The sequence below is a fragment of the Ambystoma mexicanum genome, chromosome 5q, assembly GCF_040938575.1.
Source record: "Ambystoma mexicanum isolate Mex_15411 chromosome 5q, UKY_AmexF1_1, whole genome shotgun sequence".
Taxonomy (NCBI): domain Eukaryota; kingdom Metazoa; phylum Chordata; class Amphibia; order Caudata; family Ambystomatidae; genus Ambystoma; species Ambystoma mexicanum.
The window spans coordinates 110790421-110813275 of record NC_090933.1 but is presented as its reverse complement, the minus strand read 5'-3'; the positions used below and the strand labels follow the sequence as shown (position 1 = coordinate 110813275).

At 51.5% G+C, this 22855-nt stretch overlaps 1 protein-coding gene across 2 annotated transcripts in view; it reads left to right on the top strand.

Annotated features, from left to right (window-relative positions):
- Positions 1-18843, top strand: part of HJURP (Holliday junction recognition protein) — a 967877-nt gene extending 949034 nt beyond the window's left edge. For both annotated transcript variants that reach the window (XM_069620625.1, XM_069620626.1), the window contains one exon: positions 18586-18843. In XM_069620625.1, coding sequence (XP_069476726.1) covers positions 18586-18614 — 29 coding nt within the window. In that variant the 3' untranslated portion in view covers positions 18615-18843. The remainder of the gene's footprint in view (positions 1-18585) is intronic.
- The last annotated feature ends 4012 nt before the right edge of the window (positions 18844-22855 follow it).

Sequence of the window (22855 nt, the reverse complement as noted above, 5' to 3'; positions counted from 1 at the left end):
GCCATCGCAGAAAGCGCAGTTCTCCAGCATGGGGTCTGGCATGGATTCACATGCTCATGAATATTCCCCGTCGTCAGGCTGGGAATCCTCGGTAAAGAAAAAATCATTATCAGTTTCGTTTCTGATCTGTCTTTCTTAGTAGTAACCAATCACTGATCTCTGGGTCATACTGCCCCCAGCCAATGACTGCCCTCTCCCTAAGACCCGCCCCTGGAAGCCATCCTCAGATTTTTTCCGCACGCTCAAGTGTTGGGAGTCCTCGTGCTTTAGCTCTCGAGTTTTTGCTGCGTTTCCGTGCTTTTTCAGGAGATTTTCTCATTTTTTCTACTTCCGATAACGGGGATCCATTTGGGAATTCTTCTACACCCCTCAAGTTTTCGTCGAGTTTACACTTCTTGGAGGATTCCGGAAGATCCGCAGCCTACCTCAACGGACATGGCCCAGGACAAGGAAAGCTCGACGCCCGGATCCAAGCTGTATGCCATGGATGCGGATTGCAAAACGTTTTCAAGGAGGACGAGCATTCGCGATGTCTCTACTGCCTTCATGAGGACAAGACGCACGTGGAGAAGGACTGTGCGTTCTGCAAGAACCTTTCGGAACGGACCAAACAACATCGTTGTTCCCGCCTCGCCGCCTGGCTGGAGAAGGGCACAGCAGGTGAGAAGGCGAAGAAAAAGTCTGAGCGGGCTTCTAAGTCCTGTGATGGCGCGACGGGGGCCCAACAGAAGGCCAAGCACCGCGGGCACCGAACGTTTGGGCTCTTTGGCTGCCAGGCAGGGCGCTACTTCCCCGGCACGTTCAACCACGAGCCAGCGCTCTGGTTCGGGGAAGAGGAAGTCCAAGAACCCGGGTAAGCTGCTGGAGCGGACCCAGTCGATCTTGAAGGGGGAGCGAGGCACTGACCCTCCACCCAAGACGAAGGCCCAGGAAGCACCTAAGGTGGTGAGGGCTTTGATCCAGCTGGCAAAGACCTCTATCGAAGTGGTCGCTGCGACCCTGGCAAAGCCGGCTGAGACTATGCCATTGGAAACGGCCTCTGGGCCCAGAGTATCCCTGCCACCGCGGAGTGAATCCTCTTTCCAGCCCATCGTTAAGACCCCCGTGAAGTCCCCGGCGGAAAAAGAGGGGGGGGGCCGGTGGCCATTACAGACTCGGAATCAGCCTCTGAGGAGGATGTGGTGGAAACCGAGAAGGGCCTCAACTAGAGGTTGATAGGCCTCAACGAGAGGTTCGAGAAGGTTCGATCCCAGGGGACGGTCCCCGCTGATGTGATCGAAGATGGCGACGAAGAGGGCCCAGTGGAGCGGCCATCCCGTCCATCGCAGCCATTACCCGAGCCCCAGGATAGCTTGGTGGCCATTTTGTTGGCGATCCAATCCTTATGTACTGAGATAAGGACGAGATTACCACAGACCCCGACGGAAGCCCTCCGAACAAGCGAGAGTCCACCCCGCTCCTCCCTTCGTGCCTGCAAGGCCTGTGGACCCCTCATCCCCCTCGCCGGACCCTGGAGAGGATACGGCGACGGATACAGCGACGGGGACGGACGGCGGCGATGACACAACGGACATCCCGTCATCACCCTCCCCCCCCTCTCGGGCTTCTCCACCCGACGAAATTGGCCCCTTTCACGCCATGATAACCAGGGCAACCAAGCTCTTCCAGCTCTGCCCTGAAGAACAGAAAAAGGAAGGGTTTCTGTTAGGGAGAATTCTCTGTAAGGTTAATTTCCCAAACCTAGTGAGTCCCCCAGCAGCTTTGTTGGATTTTTGGGGTTTATTTTATTCTCTCCTGCTAAGAGTGAGATTCTTTTGCTCCCACTCTTAGACACGATTTGAGGTCTTCCTTTAACTTTCCATGTGTTTTATGGGGTATGGAGTCTTTTACTCCATAGGGTCTCATGTTTTTTTTTTGATGTGGGTTACACAGCACCCTCCGTGCCGTAACCCAGGGGTGTCGTAGCGACCCCCCAACATAGACTCCATACCCTGGGACTGACTACTGTCTCCCAAGGCATGTAAAGTCACCATTGGCTTTGCTAGTCCCAAATTATGAAGAGAAACCAGTACAAACCATCATATTGTGGACGTACTGGTCGGGGCAATTCGATTGCCCCGGGGTCTTTTGTTCGAGGGGGCACGTCTCCGTCCCCCCTGATCGAGTTTTGGCTGGTGGCAGTGGATACTACTTTTTATATTCGACCGCGAATATATCTCTATGGGATTTTCCCATTGTTCGAGGCTACCAACTTTAATTATTTAATTCTCATAGCCTCGAACATACCGCCGATTTATTTATTTAATATTAATTCGCCGGTTGGTATTTTTTGCCAGGACTCGATTCTAAAATGGTGTTTGTGTTCTCTTCTGTGACTCCAACCCAAGTCGAGCCCTTTGTTCCACTTTTTGGCGGGCTTCTCCACAGAAGCCCCCAAAAGTGGTGCCACTCTGTCTGGGTACCACAGGGGGTGTGGGAGGGGGTTTAGGCACCCTGGACTGAGTTACCTTGGTAACTCAAGTCGCACTCTTGTGTAATTGGCCCAAGTGGTGAGCCGGCCGGCTCACCACTTAGCATGTTTGATTGACAGCTAGGCTGAGTGAATTGGGATGTGCTGCATAAAAGCAGGGCTTTGGGGACTGGAACTTCAGAAGTCGCCACAGGACCTAAGAATCCGAGGAGGGAGAAGCTGAGCCGGCCTGCAACGACGACACCACTGGTGGAGCCCTGCTGAACCGTCTCACCACTTTTCCCAACGACAGAGGAGATCTCCAGCCCGGAGAGTCTTCTTCCTTCGACTGGTGGGGATAATCAGTCTACCTTCTTTTCACCTTCCTGGAGCATCTCGTGGCTGCCTTGCCTGTTCCAAGCACCCTAGCAACCGGGATACCACGTTTTCACCACCACCGCGAACCGAAAGGGTAGTACCTTTGTACCGGAGAACTCCGCGGCTGGTTTCTTCCTTGGCAGTGCAACGACCTTCATTCTTCCTCCACGACGAGATCTTCTCTTCCTCTGGACGACGCTGCACTTGCACCCGCTGCCAGGAACAACTGCCCCCGCTGGAGGATCCTCTCCATTTAAGGTACCGTGTTCCGCCTGGCTTCGCTTGCAACCAATTGAACGGGGTGTATTAAATCCTCGTCTCTCGAACCTGGGTTAGCCTGGGACACCTTAGCTAACTTTTCTGCACTGAACTAAACCTTTTTCGAACTACCTCCACAAACTTTGAAGACTCTGTGTAACTGTCTGATCTTGGGCATCTTCCGTCTGGCTCCATTGAAAGTGGGCTTGGCGCCTAAACTTCCTTGCTCACCAGTAGACTGTGCCTTCCTAAAACTTGCCGTGGTTCTTTAAAAAGTGTTTAGTGTGTATGCTTCCATAATTCTGCTTTTCCGTCCCTTTTTATTTAACTTGTTGGAGTGCCATCGAACGTTAAGCGCTCACCTCTGTCTGGAAATAAGTGGTGTTAACTAAGACTTGTCCAACAAGTAATCAGGGATGTACATATGATAATAGTGATTGTGTTTTGAACTTATCTTACCAATTTAGTGCTAGTGTGTTTTATAAGAGTTTGTTAAATAAGTACATACTTTTACACCCAAGCTCTGGTCAGTGTTTGCTTGTGCTACTGTATTTCTGTACCTATCTTTTATGCTCTGTATACTGCCCAACTCTTCTTGAGGGAAGTCTGACTGCTCGGCCACAGCTACCAAGTGAATCTGTGTGGTACAGACTGCTACCAAGTGGGTTTACTGCCAAACACCTGTAGTCTTAAATATTTTGCAGTGGTCCCTAAGGGAACTGCACAGGTTTCTGCCTAACAGTTTCTTTACCAACGACAAGAGGCCAAGAGGAAGACGGTCCTCGCGGTGCCGTTGCTCGACGACATCTGGGACGAGGGGCTTGCTATCCTCAAGAACCCTTCCACGATACTCGCCAAGAGGGACAGGTACGAGAAGAAATACCGAGTCCCCGATGCCGCCCCCTTGTGCCTCAGGGCCCAGCCCACGCCGGACTCTGTTGTCTCGGCAGCGGCCAAGAAGAAAGCAGCGGGTGCGGTGGCTTCAACTTCCACTTCCCCGCTGGACAGCGAGGGCAAGATGTTGGACTCCATGGGACGTCGAGACATCTCGTCGGCGACGACGATTAAGGCGGCCAATGGCTTAGCAATCGTGCTTTGGTTCAAGATAGCTCCCCTACTAGACTTCCTACCGGATGACAAGAGGGCGGAGGCCCTACAAATTCTGCAGGAAGGCGAGGTGGCGTTGGATCACGCCATAACGGTGGCAACGGACATTGCTGAAACCGGTTTTCGCCAACTGGGCAACCGAGTTTGCCTCCGACGACGAGGATGACTCAAGGCGACGGACTTTCGCCAGGATGTCCAGACCAGAGTGTTGGATATGCCGTTCGATGGTAACAACCTTTTTGGTAAGGCGGTGGATGAGTCGCTCCAGGCCATCAAGACCGACTCGGAGACGGCCCGGGCCCTAGGGGTACTTCAGCAACGACGGCCCTTTTGGAGCTCCGGAGGCAGACAGGGTGCCTCCAAGGGATCCAGCGGTGGCTCTTCTACATACCACCAGGCGGCCCGCTCCTCTTCCCAGGAGGCTTACAGAGGTCGCGGCAAGCAAGGGGGATCCCGCCGTCGTCGTCCAGGAGGCCAAGGCGGCAAGGCCTCCTCCAAACAAGACTGACCCGGCCGTGTCGTCGGGCCCCCACTGAAGCACCCCGGAGGGAGGCCGGCTGACGAAGTTCGTCAGCGTGTGGGAGTCCATCTCCACCGACCGTTAGGTGCTGGACACCCTGGCCAACGGGCACTCGCTGGAATTCCAAACGAAGTGCCCTCGCATTCCTCCCGTGGCCAGGAAGGAGAATCACGTCCCACAACTGCTGTTGGAGGTAAGTGCAATGCTCAAGAAAGGTGCCATCGAGCTCGTCCCCAGGGGGCTCGGAGTGTACTCAAGGTACTTCCTCATCAGGAAGAAGACAGGTGGTTGGCGCCCCAACCTGGACCTGCGTCGGTTAAACAAATATATCAAGGCGCAGAAATTCAGGATGGTTACCCTCCAGCACGTGCTGGGACAGCTGGAGGAGGGCGAATTCCTATCGTCGTTGGACCTGGAGGATGCTTACTTCCACATCCCCATTCTAAAAGGACACAAAGTTCCTCAGGTTCGTGGTTCAGGGACGCCACTACCAATTCAGAGCCCTGCCGTTCGGATTGAAGTCGGCATCCAGGGTATTCACCAAGTGCCTGGCGCAAGTGGCGGCGCGGCTGCGCCTGCAGGGGATCCACGTCTACCCCTAACTGAACGACTGGCTAATCCGGGCAAGGACAAGAGAACTCGCCGTCGAACACACAGCGAGGACCGTCCGGCTGCTCACGGAACTGGGATTCGTCATCAACTACCCCAAATCCCACCTGGTTCCGTCGCAAGTAGCACTGTTTCTGGGAGCGAAGCTCGATACAGTGGGGCAATTGGCCTCCCCGTCGGAAGAGAGGACGAAGGCCATTCTGGGCAAGGTGCGACGCCTGCTAGCCACGGACGTGGCCAGGGTGAGGTCCATCAAGTCCCTCCTCGGGATGATGTCCTCATGCATCTATCTTGTACCCCTTTGCAGACTTCGGATGCGTCCGCTACAGGAGTTCCTCGACGCCCGCTGGTTTCAGGCAACGGGCTGCTTCGAAGACAGGATCCCTCTCGACAAGGAGTTCTGTCGGGCGATCCTATGGCGGGGTACCCGTGCGCACCTCACTACAGGCACAGGCTTTCAGACCCCGGCGTTTCAGGAGACGGTGACGACGGACGCCTCTCTAGCGGCTTGGGGGGCCTACACCGGAGATCTCCAAGCAAGAGGCCTTTGGCTCCCGGAGGAGAGGTCTCTCCACATCAACAGTCTGGAGCTCCGAGCAGTGTTCTGGGTGCTCAAGTCGTTCCTTCCGTCCCTCAAGGACAAGGTGGTGAGGATCTTCACCGACAACACCACCACGATGTTCTACATACGGAAGCAGGGAGGCACCAGATCCCCAACCCTATCCAAGGAGGCCCAGGATCTGTGGCACTGGGTCGTCGCACAGAGGATGTTTCTGGTTCCCTTCCACTTGGCAGGAATATAAAACACCATCGCCGACTGCCACGAGTGGGAACTACGTCAGGACCAGGTGGATCGGCTCTTTCGACCAAGGGGCAAACCCCGGATCGACCTTACGGCGACAAACTCCAAGTGCCAGAGGTTCGCCAGCAGATTCCTGCAGCCGAGGAGCATGGGCGATGCTTTCTCGTTCCCTTGGGACGGCCTATTTCTATACGCGTTCCCTCTGTTGCCGTTGCTGCTCCGCCTCATCAACCAGCTCAAGAAGTCCAGGTGCAGAATGATCCAGCCAATGACTGCCCTCTCCCTAAGCCCCGCCCCTGGCAGCCATCCTCAGATTTTTACCGCACATTCAAGTGTTGGGAGTCCTTGTGCTATAGCTCTCGAGCTTTTACTGCATTTTGCGTTTTTTCAAGAGATTTATCTAATTTTTCTTCGGTCAATCGAGCCTCAAGCTCCACCGTTTCTACTTCCGATCGACTGGGGGACCCGTTTCGGAATTTTCTACGCCCCTCAAGGGCGAAGTTTTCGTCGAGTTACGCTTCTCGGAGGATTCCAGAAGTTTCTGAGGCCTACCTCGTGGACATTGCCCAGGAGAAAGGAAGCTCGATACCCGGATCCAAGCTGTTTATGAACTGCCCTGGATGCGGATTACAGAATGTGTCAAGGAGGCCGAGCATTCGAGATGCCTCTACTGCCTTCACGGAGACAAAACGCATGTAGAGAAGGTCTGTGCGTTTTGCATGAACATGACGGATCAGAAAATGAGGGATCGTCGGACCCGTCTCGCCAGCTGGCTGGAAGGAAAAAGCCCAGCAGGTGAGAAGAAGAAGTCTGAGCGGTCTTCTAAGTCCTGTGAGGGCGCTCTGGCGATGGGGGCCCAACAGCAGGCAAAGCACCGCGAGTCTGCGGGCACCGGGAGCGCCGAACGTTCAGGCTCCTCGGCTGCCAGGCAGGGCGCACCTTCACCGGTGCCATCAACCACGAGCCAACGCTCTGGCTCGGGGAAGAGAAAGTCAGAGAACCCGGCTAAGCTTCTGGAGAGGCCCCGGTCGATCCCGAAGGAACCAGCCGACGGTGAGCGAGGTGGTGACCCCCCCCCCACGTGAAGGCCTCAAGCGCACCCAGGGTGGTGAAGGCCTTGATTCACCCGGCTAAGGCCTCTACCGAGGTAGTCGCGACGGCCCTGGCTAAGCCTGTGGAGGCTACCCCAGTGTAGGCGACCTCGGGGCCCAGAGTTTCCCTGCCACCGCGGAGGGAATCCTCTTTTCAGTCCATCGAGAAGACCCCTGTGAAGACCCCGGTGGAAAAAGAGGGGGGGTGGTCGTTATGGACACAACCTCCGAGGAAGGGACATAAGTCGTGGAGGGCCTCAACAAGAAGTTTGGGGAGGCCCCGTCCCACGGGAAGAATCCCGGCCAGGGGGTGCAGAAAGTGACGATGGCGCCGACGAGGCTCCCGTGGAGGAGGAGCAACCAACGCGCCCGTCGCAACCCGAGCCACAAGACAATTTGGTGGCCATTTTGATGGCAATCCAAACCTTATGCATGGTGATGAGGACGAGATTGCCCCTACCCCCAACGGACGACCCAGCGGAACCGGGCCCGTCGGGAAGCCCTCCCAACAGTGCTCATCCACCCCTACCCTTCCAGCCCTCACGGCCTTCTCAGCCGTTTTCTCCTTTTCCATCCCTAGGGATGACACAGGAACAGACACAGCAGGGACGGATGACGACGTTGGTGATGATGGGACAGACCTCCCACCACCACCTCCTCGGGCCTCCCCGCCTGACGCAATTGGCTCCTTTCATGCCATGATTGCCAGGGCAATCCGAGCTTTTCCAGCTCTGCCCTGAAGAACAAAAGGAAGGATTCCTCTACCAACGGCGTGAGGCCAAAAAGAAGACGGTCCTTGCGGTGCCGTTGCTGGATGACATCAGGGACGAGGGACTTGTTCTTCTGAAGAACCCATCCACGACACCTGCCAAGAGGGACCAGTACGAGAAGAAGTACCGGGCCCCCGAGGCTGCCCCCTTGTGCCTTAGGGCACAACCGACCCCGGATTCGGTCGTCTCGGCAGAAGCCAAGAAGAAAGCATGAGGGGCGTCGGCCTCAACTTCTGCTTCCCCACCGAAAGGCGAGGGGAAAGAAACTAGACGCCATGGGACGAGTCATCTCGTCGGCGGCAACGACAAGGCGGCCAACGCCCTAGCTATTGTGGCCCACTACGACAGGGAGTTGTGGTACAAGATCGCCCCCCTGTTGGACTTCCTACTGGACGCCAAGTGGGCAGAGGCCCTGTTGATCCTAGAGGAAGGTGAGGTGGCGTCGGACCACGCCATAACGGTAGCCACGGACATTGCCGACACCGATTTCCGCCAGTTGGGCAACAGCGTTTGCCTTCGACGGCGGGGGTGGCTCAAGGCGACGGATTTCCGTCAAGACTTGCAAGCCAAGGTTTTGGACATGCCCTTTGACGGGAACAATCTGTTTGGAAAGACAGTGGATGAATCGACAGACGGCTCGGGCTTTGGGAGTTCTGCAGCAACGATGGCCGCCCTTTCGGAACTCCGGAGGCAAGCAAGGTGCCTCCAAAGGATTCGGCGGCGGCTCCTCGACATACCGTCATGCGGCCCGCTCCTCGTCGCAGGAAGCCTACAGGGGACGAGGCAAGTCAGGTGGGTCTCGCCGTCGTCGCCAGGGAGGCCAAGGCGACAAGGCTGCTTCCAAGCACGATTGAACCGGCCGTTGCGTCGGGCCCCAACTGGAGCACCCCAGTGGGATGCCAGCTGACGAAGTTCGTCAGCGTGTGGGAGCCCATCTCCACCGACCGATGGGTGCTGGATGCCCTGGCCCGCGGGCGCACTCTCGAATTTCTAAAGAAGTGTCCCCGCATTCCTCCCGTGGCCTTGAAGGGAAACCACGTCCCTCAACTGCTGTTAGAGGTAAGGGCGATGCTCAAGAAAGGAGCCATCAAGCTTGTCCCAAGGAGGCTCCGGAGTATACTCAAGATACTTCCTCGTCAGAAAGAAGACAGGAGGATGGCGTCCCATCCTGGACCTGCGTCGACTAAACAAATGCATCAAGGCACAGAAGTTCGGGATGGTTACCCTCCAGCACGTGCTGTTCCAGCTGGAGGAAGGCGACTTCCTATCATCGTTGATTTTTCGTGGATGCGTTATTCAAATCCCCATTCTAAATGGTCACCGAAGGTTTCTCAGGTTCGTAGTCCAAGGACGGCACTACTAGTTCAAGGCCCTCCCATTCGGATTGAAGTCGGCGCCCAGGGTATTCACCAAGTGCCTAGCACCAGAGGCGGCGCGGCTGCGCCTGCAGGGATTCACGTCTACCCCTACCTGGACGACTGGCTCATCCAATCAAGGACAAGGGAATTTGCCGTCGAACACACAGCGAAGACCGTCCGCCTGCTCACGGACCTGGGATTCTCCATCAACTTCCCCAAATCCCACCTGATTCCGTCGCCGGTCGCACTGTTTCTGGGAGCCAAGCTCGACACAGTAGCGCGATTGGCCTCACCGTCGGAGGAAAGGACGAAGGCCATCCTGGGCAAGGTTCAACGTCTGCTGGCCACGGACATGGCTAGGGTGAGGTCCATCAAATCCCTTCTCGGAATGATGTCCTCGAGCATCTATCTGGTGCGCCTGTGCAGGCTTCAGATGCGTCCCCTACAGGAGTTCCTCGACACCTGTTGGATGCTAGCAGCGGGCACCTTCGAGGACAGGATCTCGCTCAACGAGGTCTTCCGCCAAGCAATCCGGTGGTGGGGCACCCGCGCGCATCTTGTGGTGGGCACGGACTTTCAGACCCCAGCACACCAGGTGATGATGACGACAGATGCCTCCCTGAGAGGCCTTTGGCTCCCGGAGGAGAAGTCTCTCCACATCAACATACTGGAGTTCCGCGCGGTGTTCTGGGCCCTCAGGTCCTTTCTTCCGTCCCTCAAGGGCAAGGTGGTGAGGATCTTCACCGACAACACCACCACAATGTTCTACATCCGGAAGCAGGGCGGAACCAGGTCCCCGGCCCTGTCCAAGGAAGCCCAGGATCTGTGGCATTGGGCCGTCGCCCAAGGGATGTTTCTGGTGCCTCTTCATCTGGCAGGAATAAAAAACACGATCGCCGACTCACTCAGCAGGGAGCTGCTCTCGTGCCATGAGTGGGAACTACACCAGGATCAAGTGGATCGACTCTTCCAACGATGGGGCGAACCCCAAATCGATCTCTTCGCCACGGTGACGAATTCCAAGTACCGGAGGTTCGCCAGCAGGTTCCCCCAGCCGAGGAGCATGGGCGATGCTTTCTCGTACCCCTGGGACGGCCTATTTCTTTATGCGTTCCCTCCGCTGCCGTTGCTGCTCCGGCTCATCAACCAGCTCAAGAGGTCCTGGTGCAGGATGATCCTCGTTGCACCGGCGTGGCCGAGGCAGATCTGGTTCCCGGACCTTCTGGACTTGTCAACGTCCCCACCAGTCAAGCTGCCGACGGACGCAGACCTTCTCTCCAGAGAAGGAGGCGCAATTCTTCACCACGACCCGGAGTCGCTGAACTTGCAGGCCTGGCTCCTGCAGCACTAGAGTTTGGAGGGTACGACATCCCGGCCGACTGCAGAGAGATTCTTGCAAAGGCCAGGGCGTCCTCAACTCTTAAGTGCTACGGACATATATGGAAGAGGTTCTCTGTCTGGTGCCGTGCACCGAAGATTAACCCTCTGTGGATTACGGCTCCTAAAGTACTGCCGTACCTACTGTCGCTGGCCAAAGCTGGACTGGCTCACACCTCCATCAAAATACATCTGGCTGCAATCTCCTGATATACCAGGACGACGGGACGGGCGTCCTTGTGGTCTCATCGCCTGGTGAAAGAATTAATGAAGGGACTATTCCGATCATTCCCGCCGGTGAATGCTCCTGCTCCGGCGTGGGAGCTTAATTTGGTGCTGACCAAGCTCATGGGGGCCCCATTCGAGCCTATGCATTCGGCGCCTTTGAAGTTCCTTTCATGGAAGACAGCTTTCCTCGTGGCCATCACCTCCGCACGACGAGTGGGAGAGATCCAGGCCTTATCTTGCAAGCCTCCATACTTGACTTTTCATGACACGAGGGTGGTGCTGAGGACACACCCATCCTTTATGCCCAAGGTGCCGTCGGACTTCAACCTCAATGAGCCCTTCGTGTTGCCAGTTTTCTTCCTGTCGTCTTCGTCGCTGGCTGAGAGGACTTTGCACTCGCTGGATGTAGCTAGAGCGCTGAAGTTCTACGTGGACCGCACTAAGAGTTTTCGGAATACGTCACAGCTGTTTGTGAACTTTGGGACTGTGAATCAAGGGAAGGCTCTCTCGAAGAATTCCATTTCCAGATGGCTCTCCGGCTGCATCATGCACTGTCATCAGTTGGCAAACCGACAGCTGCCCGGGCGTCCGAGAGCCCATTCGACCAGAGCGATCACTGCTACCACGGCGTTCCTGTCTGGTGTGCCCCTGCTGGACATCTGCAGGGCTGCAACTTGGAAGTCGACGCACACCTTCACAAGATTCTACTGGGTCGATCGGGACTCCAGGGAGGAGTCCAAGATCGGCCAAGCAGTGCTGCGCAACCTGTTCACCTAAGGTGAGCCTGGTGAGGAGGTGAGAGTTACTTAATGTTGAGTTGTTGTATTGCTTAATGTTGAGCCTGTTGCCACCTCCCGTGGTTGTGCATGTGTGTACTGCTATGTATTGTCTTATTCATGAGCATGTGAATCCATGCCAGACCCCATGCCGGAGAAGGAACAAGTTACTTACCTCTAACTGTTGTTCTCCAGCATGGGTCTGGCATGGATTCACATGCGAACCCTCCCGCCTACCCCTCTGCGGCTCTTCACTTGGTCAAACTGCCACTTTACCTGCTACCAAATCTGAGGATGGCTGCCGGAGGCGGGGCTTAGGGAGAGGGCAGTCATTGGCTGGGGGCAATATGACCCAGAGACCAGTGATTGGTTACTACTAAGAAAGACAGATCAGAAATGAAACTGATACTGATTTTTTTCTATACCGAGGATTCCCGGCCTGACAACGGGGAATATTCTTGAGCATGTGAATCCATGCCAGACCCATGCTGGAGAACAACAGTTACAGATAAGTAACTTGTTCCATCCATCAGAAAACATATTACTGAGGGGTAAATAATTTGATCCTCGTCTATGTCCTAACTTCTTAAATCTTTTTATGGTAAGTAAAGGACCACTAATTCTCTGAAACTTTACTGTTACCATCCAACAAAACAACTTGGGTCTCAGCTTTCTTGCTCATTGAGTATTTCTCTCTTAATAGGGCCAACATAGGAGTTTGAGCCTTTTTGTTTTACCTCACCCCCAAATTATTTAACGGCCTCCCATTAGACTGAAGAAATTATGAAAATCTTTTAGGAAAAAACTCAAGGCACTCTTATTTAGATTTTACGTCTGCAGAAGATGAATTATGCATCCGAATCAACATAACCAAATATAGCTAACTTATTCTTTCCTTTTAAAGTTTTGAATAGGTATAGTGTGTTGTATAAAGTAAACAAATTTCGAAGGGATTGTGTCCTCCGACGTATTCCTTATCTTTGATAATACGTTTCCAGCTTGCTGGCCTCAGAAATTTTTTCTGTAGAGTGCGCTGCGCATCGGCGTCCGCCGAGTCGATTTCCCTCGACGGCCACCGTATCGGCACCAACGTCACCATGCCCATAAATAGCCACGCGCTGCATCCGTTGCTCAGTTCTGTTTTTCCGCGCTTCGTGGGGCCTCGGAACATCATTGCTCAGTTCAGTCAGGATAACCCTCTATATCTACTCGAATAAATACCAACTCGTTCTCGATGGCATCTTCATCGGATCCGACGACGCCGCGATCCGGCTTCAAGAAATGTCGAGAATGCAGTATAAAAAAATGTCGGTAACAGATCCACACAGGATCTGCTTGTGGTGCTTGGGAGCCGAGCACCATTGTTCGGAGTGTGAGGACTGCATGTCCATGACGATGAAAGCCTTGAAGGAGCGCAAGGGGAAGCTCGAGAGAGGTAAGTCAGTCAAAACCTCCTCGAAGGTTTCTTCGGCTGAGTCGAGGCATTCGTCTCCTCGCCGTCTAAAACATTTCCATTCTAGATCTCGAAGTAGCTCCCACCATTCATCAAGACACTCAAAGAAGAGACGTCGAAGATCCCCTTCCTCGTCGTCTTCTATTTCCCCAGAAAAGGTCTCCTGTCCCACAAAACACAGCTCTCAGGCTGAGTGGAAGGAATTCAGAAAGAAAATGTTAAGCGTCTTCGAGAAAGCCGCCTCGACCCCCTCGAAGACAGCTGAGGGTGATACCCTGGATGAAAAACCCAAATAATCAAAACGCCGTGAGTTGCAGCACCCGGCAAAACATTCCACCCGAGAGCTCCACGGGCCATCGGGTAAGAAGGCACCGTCTTTGACGCCGTTGTCAAAGATTCCTTCAACGCATGGATCGGCGCCATCGACACCGTTGTCGAAGGGTTCTTCGACGCATCGGTCGATCGACCCAACGCCATCGTCGTGGAAAAGACCAAGGCTACGCCAACGGTGATTCCAAGGGCCTCCGGGACGATGCCGAGACCGTCGTCAACATCATTGAGTAGGATCCCGATCCTCTCGAGTTCTTCGAGACCTCTTCCGGTTTTCTCGACACCGTTCTCGGCGCCTTCGAAGCCTGTCACATCGGCATCGACTGTTTCTCACCCAATAATGACAAGTCTGGCTCCTTCTGCCTTAGAGATGGGTTTTACACCATTTCAGAGGTCAGAGTACCCTGGACTATCTTCAATTTATGAAGAGGGGGAATATTCTGACCAGGAAACCTTTGGATTGCAGAGGACCACACTGCCTGTTTCAGAGGATTTCACCACTGAGGAAAGAAGGTTGAAGGACCTACAGGAGTCACTACATGAGGCAAGTGGGCTGGACACTTCCCCAGAAGTGGAATTTGTTAAGCCAGACCCAGGGGAATATGCCGAAACACCCTATAGAACCCTTATGGCAAGAATTATTGAATTTATGGGTTGGTCTGCGCCTTTGCCTGTTTTTCAAAAGGATGACCTGACAGACATATTAGACAAAGGTCCACAGGAGGATCCTGTGGTCCCCTTCCATGCAGCTTTACCAAGGAAAATTACATCTAATTAGGAAACTCCTGAAGTTATCGCTGCGGTCAATAAGATTGCCAGCCAAGTATAGGGTAGCGGCTGCTGACCCTGAATACTTATCAAAACACCCGACTCCAGAGAGACTGGTGGTCCAAGCGGCAACTTCATCTAGCAGTAGGAACGCTTACCCTACTGTCCCACAGGATAGAGATGACAAGAGGTACGATTTATGGCGAAGAAAGTCTTCTCTGCTTGTTGTATGGCGTTGAAGTCCATCAACGCCACCTGTACGTTCGCCAGGTTCAGTCACACACTGTGGGAGTGTGCTTCATTAGCGGCTGACTGCATACCCGAAAGAGAGGAAAAGGAAGCCTTCCTTAACATTATTAAAGATGGCAAGAATGCCATTTGCGAGTCACTTCAAACTGGCATCGATTCCGCTGACAGTATCAGCAGGGCCATGGCGGCAAGTACAACAATCCGCAGGCATGCGTGGTTGCGAAAGTCTGGCTTTGCTCCAGATGTACAGGCCAGACTTTTGAATATGCCCTTTGACGGCTATTCATTATTCGGAAAGAAGGCTGATGACAGTCTGGAAAAATTGCAAACATCTAAAGCAGCAGGAAAATCGTTAGGAGGTGCAATCCGCCAAACTCATTTTCGCCCCTCAGGAACTTCTGGAAGAGGAAAGTCCTTTCGCTATTCCGCATTCGGGAAAGGCATAGGACAGCCGGCTCAAAGAGGCCAAAGGAGATCCACCCGAGGTGGACGGGTCAAAGGTACTAAGGCCGCAGCAGCAGGTGCCCCTTTATCCTCGGCATCTGCATCAGCCACCCCCAAAGCACTCTGAGGTCTTTCCACACAAGACACCTGTAGGGGGCAGGTTAACTCACCATCTGACGGAATTGCAGGCTATAACGTCAGATGCTTGGGCATTGGAGACAGTTGCGCAGGGTTACTGCCTACGCTTTCTACACGTCCCTCAGAGTCATCCACCGGGGCACAGCCCTCTAAAAGTTCCAGATCCGCTCCTCTTGCAGGAAATTATAGACCTGCTAGAGAAAGGTGCCATAGAACCGGTACATGTAGCGGACAGGAACAAGGGCTTGTACTCCCCCCCCCCCCCCTACTTTCTCATACCAAAGAAGGACGGAGGACTGAGACCCATCCCGAACTTACGAGAATTGAACAAGTTCCTCAGGAAGGACAAGTTCAAGATGGTAACTCTCTCTCAGATCCTTCAGGCCCTCCAGCTCCAGGACTGGCTGGTATCCCTGGACCTTCAGGATGCTTATTTTCATTTGCCTATCCATCTCAAACACAGGAAATACCTGAGGTTCGCAATTGGCGACTCTCATTATCAATTTCGAGTTCTGCCATTTGGGCTGACCTCCGCCCGAGGGTCTTCACCAAGCTAATGGCGGTAGTGGCTGCGAGTCTAAGGAGGGAAGGGATCCACGTCTATCCCTACCTGGACGATTGGCTGATCAGGGCTGTATCTTCGGACCAAGCTCAGATCCAGCTAGATTATGTCTGCCACTTCCTTCACAAACTGGGCTTCTCCCTCAATTTAAAGAAGTCACAGATGATACCATCACAGAGACTCCAATTCATCGGAGCGGTCTTGGACACTTCCCTGGGAAAAGCCTCGCCACCAGAGGTGAGGGCTCAAGATATTCTGCAGATGGTCAACAAGTTTCAAAATGCCCAACGTCTCCCAGCCTTTGACTTTTTGAGGTTGCTAGGCCTCATGGCATCCTGCATCTTCCTTGTGCCAGAGGCTCGCCTGAGAATGAGATCCCTTCAGTGGGCACTGAGAACTCAGTGGTCGGAGTTCTCAGGGAGAATGACAGATCTCCTCCGGATTCCGGACAAAGTAGCCAGCAACGTTCAATGGTGGGCCTATCCAGAGAACATCTTGAAAGGAGAACTGTTTTGGCAACCATGGCCAGAGATAACAGTAGTCACAGACGCCTCACTCACGGGGTGGGGAGCCCATGCCAACGACTTGACCCTCAGCGGTCGTTGGTCTCCAGCGGAGTCCAAACTACACATCAACCTATTGGAGCTGAGAGCGAACAGACTAGCGCTGAGAGCTTTCCTGCCATCAGTACAGGGGAGAAGTGTCCTGATAATGACAGACAACACGGTGGCCAGGCACTACCTCAACAAAAGAGGAGGCGTAGGATCACTGCCACTGTGGAGAGAGGCAATGCAGCTTTGGTTTTGGGCAATTCGGGAAGGAATCTCTCGATCGGCAGTCCACCTAGCCGGAGAGAAGAACTTGACAGCGGACGCTCTGAGCAGGCAGAGCACAGTCTCCCACGAGTGGGTGCTAGCTCAGGAAGTCCTTCAAAAGATCTGCGCCTTTTGGGGAACCCCTCAGGTGGATATGTTCGCCACAAGCACCAACAGGAAGTGCGATCTGTTCTGTCCAAGGGAATTTCCCCCGAGAGGAGCTCTAGGAGACACGTTCGTAGTGGACTGGGAGTTTCCACTCCTTTACGCGTTCTCACCAGTCCCTGTTATTCCTCAAATAATGATCAGGAGGTTGAGAAGATTCCGGAAAACCATGATCCTAATTGCCCCGGACTGGGCCAGGAGAACGTGGTACCTGGACCTTCTAGATATGTCCATCTGCCCTCCAATCCGTCTTCCACTCAGAGAGAATCTTCTCCATCCAGACACCAGAACCCTCAACCTTCACGCTTGGCTTCTAAAAGGGTGAGGTACAAGGATTGGGATCTCCCTGATGACGTCATGGAGGTGTTGCTTTCGGCCAGAAGGCCAGCAACAAAGTCTTTATACCGCTGCCGTTGGAACAAAATTTGCAGCTGGTGTAGGGAAGAGAATATCGACCCTTTTTCATGTGGTACACCAACGGTGTTATCATTTCTACTCTACTTGGCAAACTCAGGCCTTCAAGTTGGCAGTGTAAAAGGCTATCTCGCAGCGCTTTCTATCTTCAAGCGCACTGCGGAGGAACCATCGTATTTCAAATTACCTCTAGTGATACAATTTCTCAAGGGATTAACTAATGTTTATCCTCCAAAACCATTCCAGGTTCCCTTATGGGACTTAAATGTAGTCTTAAACTTCCTAATGGGCACTCCATTCGAACCACTTCACTCTTGTTCGCTGAGATTTCTCACGCTTAAAACTGTCCTATTGGTAGCACTAACATCTGCTAGGAGGGTGAGCGAGCTACAAGCTCTCTGCTGTAAATCCCCACATACAATTTTCCACAAGGACAAAGTTGTCCTACAGGTGAAGCCTAATTTCCTCCCAAAGGTGGTTTCTGAATTTCATATTACTCAGAAAATTACCTTACCTTCGTTCTACCCTCCTCCCCATTCGGGGAAAGAGGGAGAAAGGCTACATAGGCTGGACCCAAGGCGAGCTCTCAGCTTTTACATCAGCAGAATGGCTAGGATCAGGCAAGCAGACCAACTGTTTGTAGGATACTCAGGTCACAAGTTGGGACTACCCATAACAAAAACAAACCATTTCCAGGTGGATTATTTTGGCCATTCTGGAATGTTACAAACTGGCAGGGAAAGAGCCACCCCAAAATCTTAGGGCTCATTCAACCGGGGTTATCGCAGCCTCTTTGGCTCTCCAAAGAGGGGTACCGGTCAGAGGCATATGTGCGGCTGCCACATGGTCGCCCGCACATACATTCACAAAATTTTACAACCTGGATTCCTCCACTAGTCAAGAGACCAGATTTGGCAAGGCCGTATTACATTCGGTCCATCCCTAAAGGGATACATAACATTCTTACTCCCACCTCCAATTACATGCCACTGCTATCGGAGTCTATCAAAGATAAGGAATACGTCGGAGGACACAATCCCTTCGAAGAACAATTTACTTCTTACCTTGTAACGTTCTTTCGACGGGATGTTCCTCCGACGTATTCCTTATCGCCCCTCCCATCCATCCCCGCAGTAATACTTTCCTTGTGGTTGCAGTTTAAGGTCAATAACCAAGGTCAATAACCAATTCAGGCATGACTTTTCTTATGCTACAAAACGGAACTGAGCAACGGACGCAGCGCATTGGCTATTTATGGGCATGGTGACGTCGGCGCCGATACGGTGGCCGTCGAGGGACATCGACTCGGCGGACATCGACGCGCAGCGCCCTCTACAGAAAAAATTTCCGAGGCCAGCAAGCTGGAAACATATTATCAAAGATAAGGAATACGTCGGAGGAACATCCCGTCGAAAGAACGTTACAAGGTAAGAAGTAACTTGTTCGTCTTCGATACTGGTCATGCTGATTAATTTAGTCCGCTAAAACAATTGTAAACAATTGATCTTTTTTTTCACCCAACAGAGTTTTCCAAAAGCTCAGGAACCAACTGAGCGAAGGGGGTGATCAACTTTCTTCAGATTATGGAAAGCTACGTAAAGACTGCTCTACATATTAACAAAAGACAAGCCATTCATTAGTCTAATATTTTATATTTTAACATATGTATAATTTTACTTTTATCTCAATCAACAACGTAGGCACCAGTTAGCTTTTAAATGAACAGTTTTGTACATCTGAAATGTTCTACTACGTAAATAAATCTTTGGCGTTTTAATGTTTGATCAGACTATTGTTTGTTTGACTTGGAAAAATTGGCACATGTGTTGCCTCAATTGATGACTTTCATGTGTATTCTCTGGTTTTTTTCTAGACTCCAAAAAAGGGTAACATTGCTTCCACTTTGGTAATAGCAATTTTGAAATAACATTGCAATTGTAGGTTTGATCATTCTTATAGAGAATTCTCATTCAATGGCTGATTTCCCTTAGCTAGTGAGTCCCTCAGCAGGTTTGCTGGATTTCTGGAGTTCATTTTTTCCACTTGGTAAGAGAGTGAGCTTTTCCCCCACTCCTACCCATGTTTTGCCATGTGTATTTCTTGTGTTTTTGTGATTGTGGGCTCTTGAGTACACCACTTCAGTAGCCCCCTTCTACTGTGTGTTACACAGCACCTTTAGTACAGTGACACAGGGTTGTCTTTTAGACTTCCCACCAACTCAATTTCTGGGGCTGACTCCTGTCCCCCAGAAAAGGGCAAAGTTCCCATTAACTTTACTTAGTCATTTAACCACAGATCCAGTACACCCCATTTTACATGGAGTACTGGAAAGGGTTAATCCTTAGCCGTTTTTATCTGTACCTCCTAGAGCATTTTCGCTCTTTTAACAATTAGACTTGGCTGGTGGCAGTGGTATCTACCGTAACATTTCTACCGCGATTATACTATATAAATGTGGTATTGTTTTAGGCTATTATATTAGCCTCGAACTTAAAACCCGCTTGACCAAATACTTTTTCTTTTGGCTCCGGTCGGGTTTATTCGCCATTTCTTTTTGTTAAAGTCCTTCTTGTGTTTTACTTTGAGCGACAAACCAGGTTTGCCTTCTTTGTTCACTGTCTTTTAGCGGGCTTCTGCCAAGAAGCCCTCCTCTAGGTGCCTTTGTGTCTAGGTGGGCTGAATGTGAGGGAGGGGTTTAGTCACCCCCTGCACAGGGTATCCTAGGAAACTCAAGTCGCCCTTTGCATGATTGGCTGAGGTGGTTGTCTGGGCCGGACAATCCCCCTGCTGCGTGATTGACAGCCAGGCTGTGCGAATGGGGGATTTTCGCATAAAAGGCAGGTCTCTTGGGCTAGAAGTCAGAGCCGCCACTGGAACTACAAGGAACCGACGAGAAGCGGAGAAGAAGTCGACTGCTGCAACCATCCGTCCCGGTGAAGCCCTGCTGCAGTCCTGAGCTATCTACCCTTCAACGACCAGAGAAGATCCAGTCTGGAGTCTTCTTCCCTTGAGCTTGGTGGGGATAACCAGCTTGTCGTCTAGAGCCAGAGGATCCCCCTTGTGGTCGAAATCGCTGCACACTACTGTAGTGGTCCGGATAGCCACCTGAAAAGCCTCTCCTGTTTTTAAGGCGCGCACCTTTTATTCACCGTCGCTGCTGCCGGCTTCAGCCCTGTGTGGGGCAGACCCCTCCAGACGTCTTCCTTCGGATCGAAGCTCCAAGAAGCGAGGGTCTGCAGGAAACTACCAGGAACAACGGCCGTGGCACCAGCTTCTTCCTTGAATAAGGTACTGTGTTTTGCCCGAGGAATTTGCGTGAATCCCTTTTCTTCGCCTCCAAGGCTTGCCCTTGTCTTCCCTCCTTCTTAAAACTTTTGCTTCCTCTGTTGACAATATCTAAGTACTCCTGGCTACGTTGAATCGTGAACTATCCGAGTGTGTGATTCTTGACAACAGGAACCCGGTTCAACTTGACACTGGCTCCGGCCTATTGACTTTTGAATTTCTGTCTGAGTGTTCTCTGATTCTGTCTGCCTTGACAAAAGTATTGCCTATGATTTTTGCCCCCAACTCTCTCTGGGTATCTCAGGTGCTAAGTGTGTTTTTGCCCCGGTAACATTTCTTGCCGTGGGTACGCGTTTCTTTAGTAAGACTAAACTGTCATTGCTGTCAAAAAGTGATCGCAAGTGTACTCCCGGTAACGTTGTTTGTTTCATAACACCGGTCCGCTCAAACACATTGTACTTACCTTGAAGTTATACCGTACACAGTGAATTGGTTAGTTGTAGTATATTTTACGTGTGGTTTTTGAATTAATAGAAGTGTCGTGTTATAACAAATGGTTTGAAAATAAATGTACTTATATTTTTTACCTGAAACCTTGAGTCAGTGTTTGCTTGAGCCACAGTAATTGTGGTCCCTTTGTGTAATCTCTGCTACTCCTCATATACTCTTGAGATAAGCCTGGCTGCTCCGCTACTGCTACCACTTTAACATAGTAGTACAGGCTTGTACCAAAGGTAAAACTTGTATTGCCACCTGTAGTCTTAATTGTGTGTAGTGGTCCCTAAGGGCACTGCACAGGATTCTGCCTAACACTGGACCTTCAGGACACCTATTTTCAAGTGACTATCCACAGGAATCGCAAGGTTTGTCATTGAGGAAGCGCATTACCAATTCAAAGTGCTCCCTTTTGACTTGACCTCTGCCCCAGGATCTTTACTAAGCAAGCTGATGGTAGTAGCGCCCTACGTCAGGAGAGCCAACTGCTTTGGTTTTTCATACTTGCACAATTGGCTGATCCAAGCACAGTTGCCGGAAAACCGGTTTTGAGCCATCTCAAGGACACCGGTCCACTACTGCATGACTCTTTGGGTTCTCCCTGAACTTACAGAAATCAGACATCCCCAACGAAAAGGCTCCAGTTCATCTGAGCAATCTTGGACACCCGGGAAGGGAAGGCTTTTCCTCCCAAGGAGAGAGTCACCAGTGTGGCACGTGAAATAAATACTGCGACCACTGGCTCCTGATGTGTCACTGAAGGGATCCCATCTAGTCTCTTGGCCTGCGGCACCAGGAAAATACAGGATGCCATGAGGCCCAGCAAGCACAGGAAAGCTGATGCCGGGAGACTGCTAGAGTTCTGGAAGAGACTGACCATGTGTGCTGCTGTATAGTTCATTACGTTAAGGTTATAGTGCACATGGAGGTAGTTGCAGAATCCTACATGTGGTGTTATGTATAGAATTGTTGACATCCAAGTACAAGATTATGGAGAAAGAATAGAATGGGGAGGCGGAGATCAGTAGGAGACTAGAAGCTTGAAGGGTTTGGATTTGCCTCATCCTTTTAATTATCTTCTTTATTTGTAAAGGATATGGAGGTACAGCTGCAGCACATCCAACTCCTTCAGATTCTAGTCTCCTACTGATCTCCTCCTCCCCATTCTTTCTTTCTCCATATTCTTGTACTTGGATGTCACCAATTCTATACAGTTGTTAAAAATATTTGTCTAATACTCTTGGGGATCTGTTTCAGTACTCCATTTCCGATCTGAACTGCTTACTCAGCAAGGGGGATAACTTAGAGTTAACTTAGAGTAACTGGCTAATTAGCCATCAACTGGGGTTATCTCAATCTGCACTTTGGTAATGGTCATTTACACACTTTCTTAATCTGTAGAGGTAACAATTATGCAGTCACTTGGTTATTGATTTCAGTAGAAAAATACAATGTATTAATACATGCCAGTCTATATTCAGCAATATTACCAATTGTTGATCTAGTGTCATGCCTTCAATCACAAAATATATACATTTTAGGTACAGTAGAGGGCTAACTACTGTTATAAATAGCTCAACGCATTTCGGGAAGTAATTTTCCCTTCTTCGGGAGCAAAATATTCTATGTTAATAACTTTCAAACTTCATGTTTTCATAATCTGGGTTCTTCCGGACATTGTTTTCCTCCAGAGAGAAAATCACAGAGAATACTTTTAGTCTATTGTTCTCCAATTTACAATGTGCGTGAATACTTAGTCATTTTTACATTTTTTACAAATCAAATGTGTCTCTACCTCTCATTGGTGCCCCTTCAGTGTGTCTCCGGCTGGAGTAGTCAGTAATCAGGGTGGGTGTCCCCTCTAGTATAGTGATTTGGTCCCGGGTAGAGGCTGGAGCTGAAGAGTTCTATAGGAAAGGATATGGGTCCATAATTCTGCTTATTAAAGTTTTACAAAATGACTTCATGGCTGATCGATTCTCAGTTATTACTATTCGAGTCTTGTGCAGGTAAA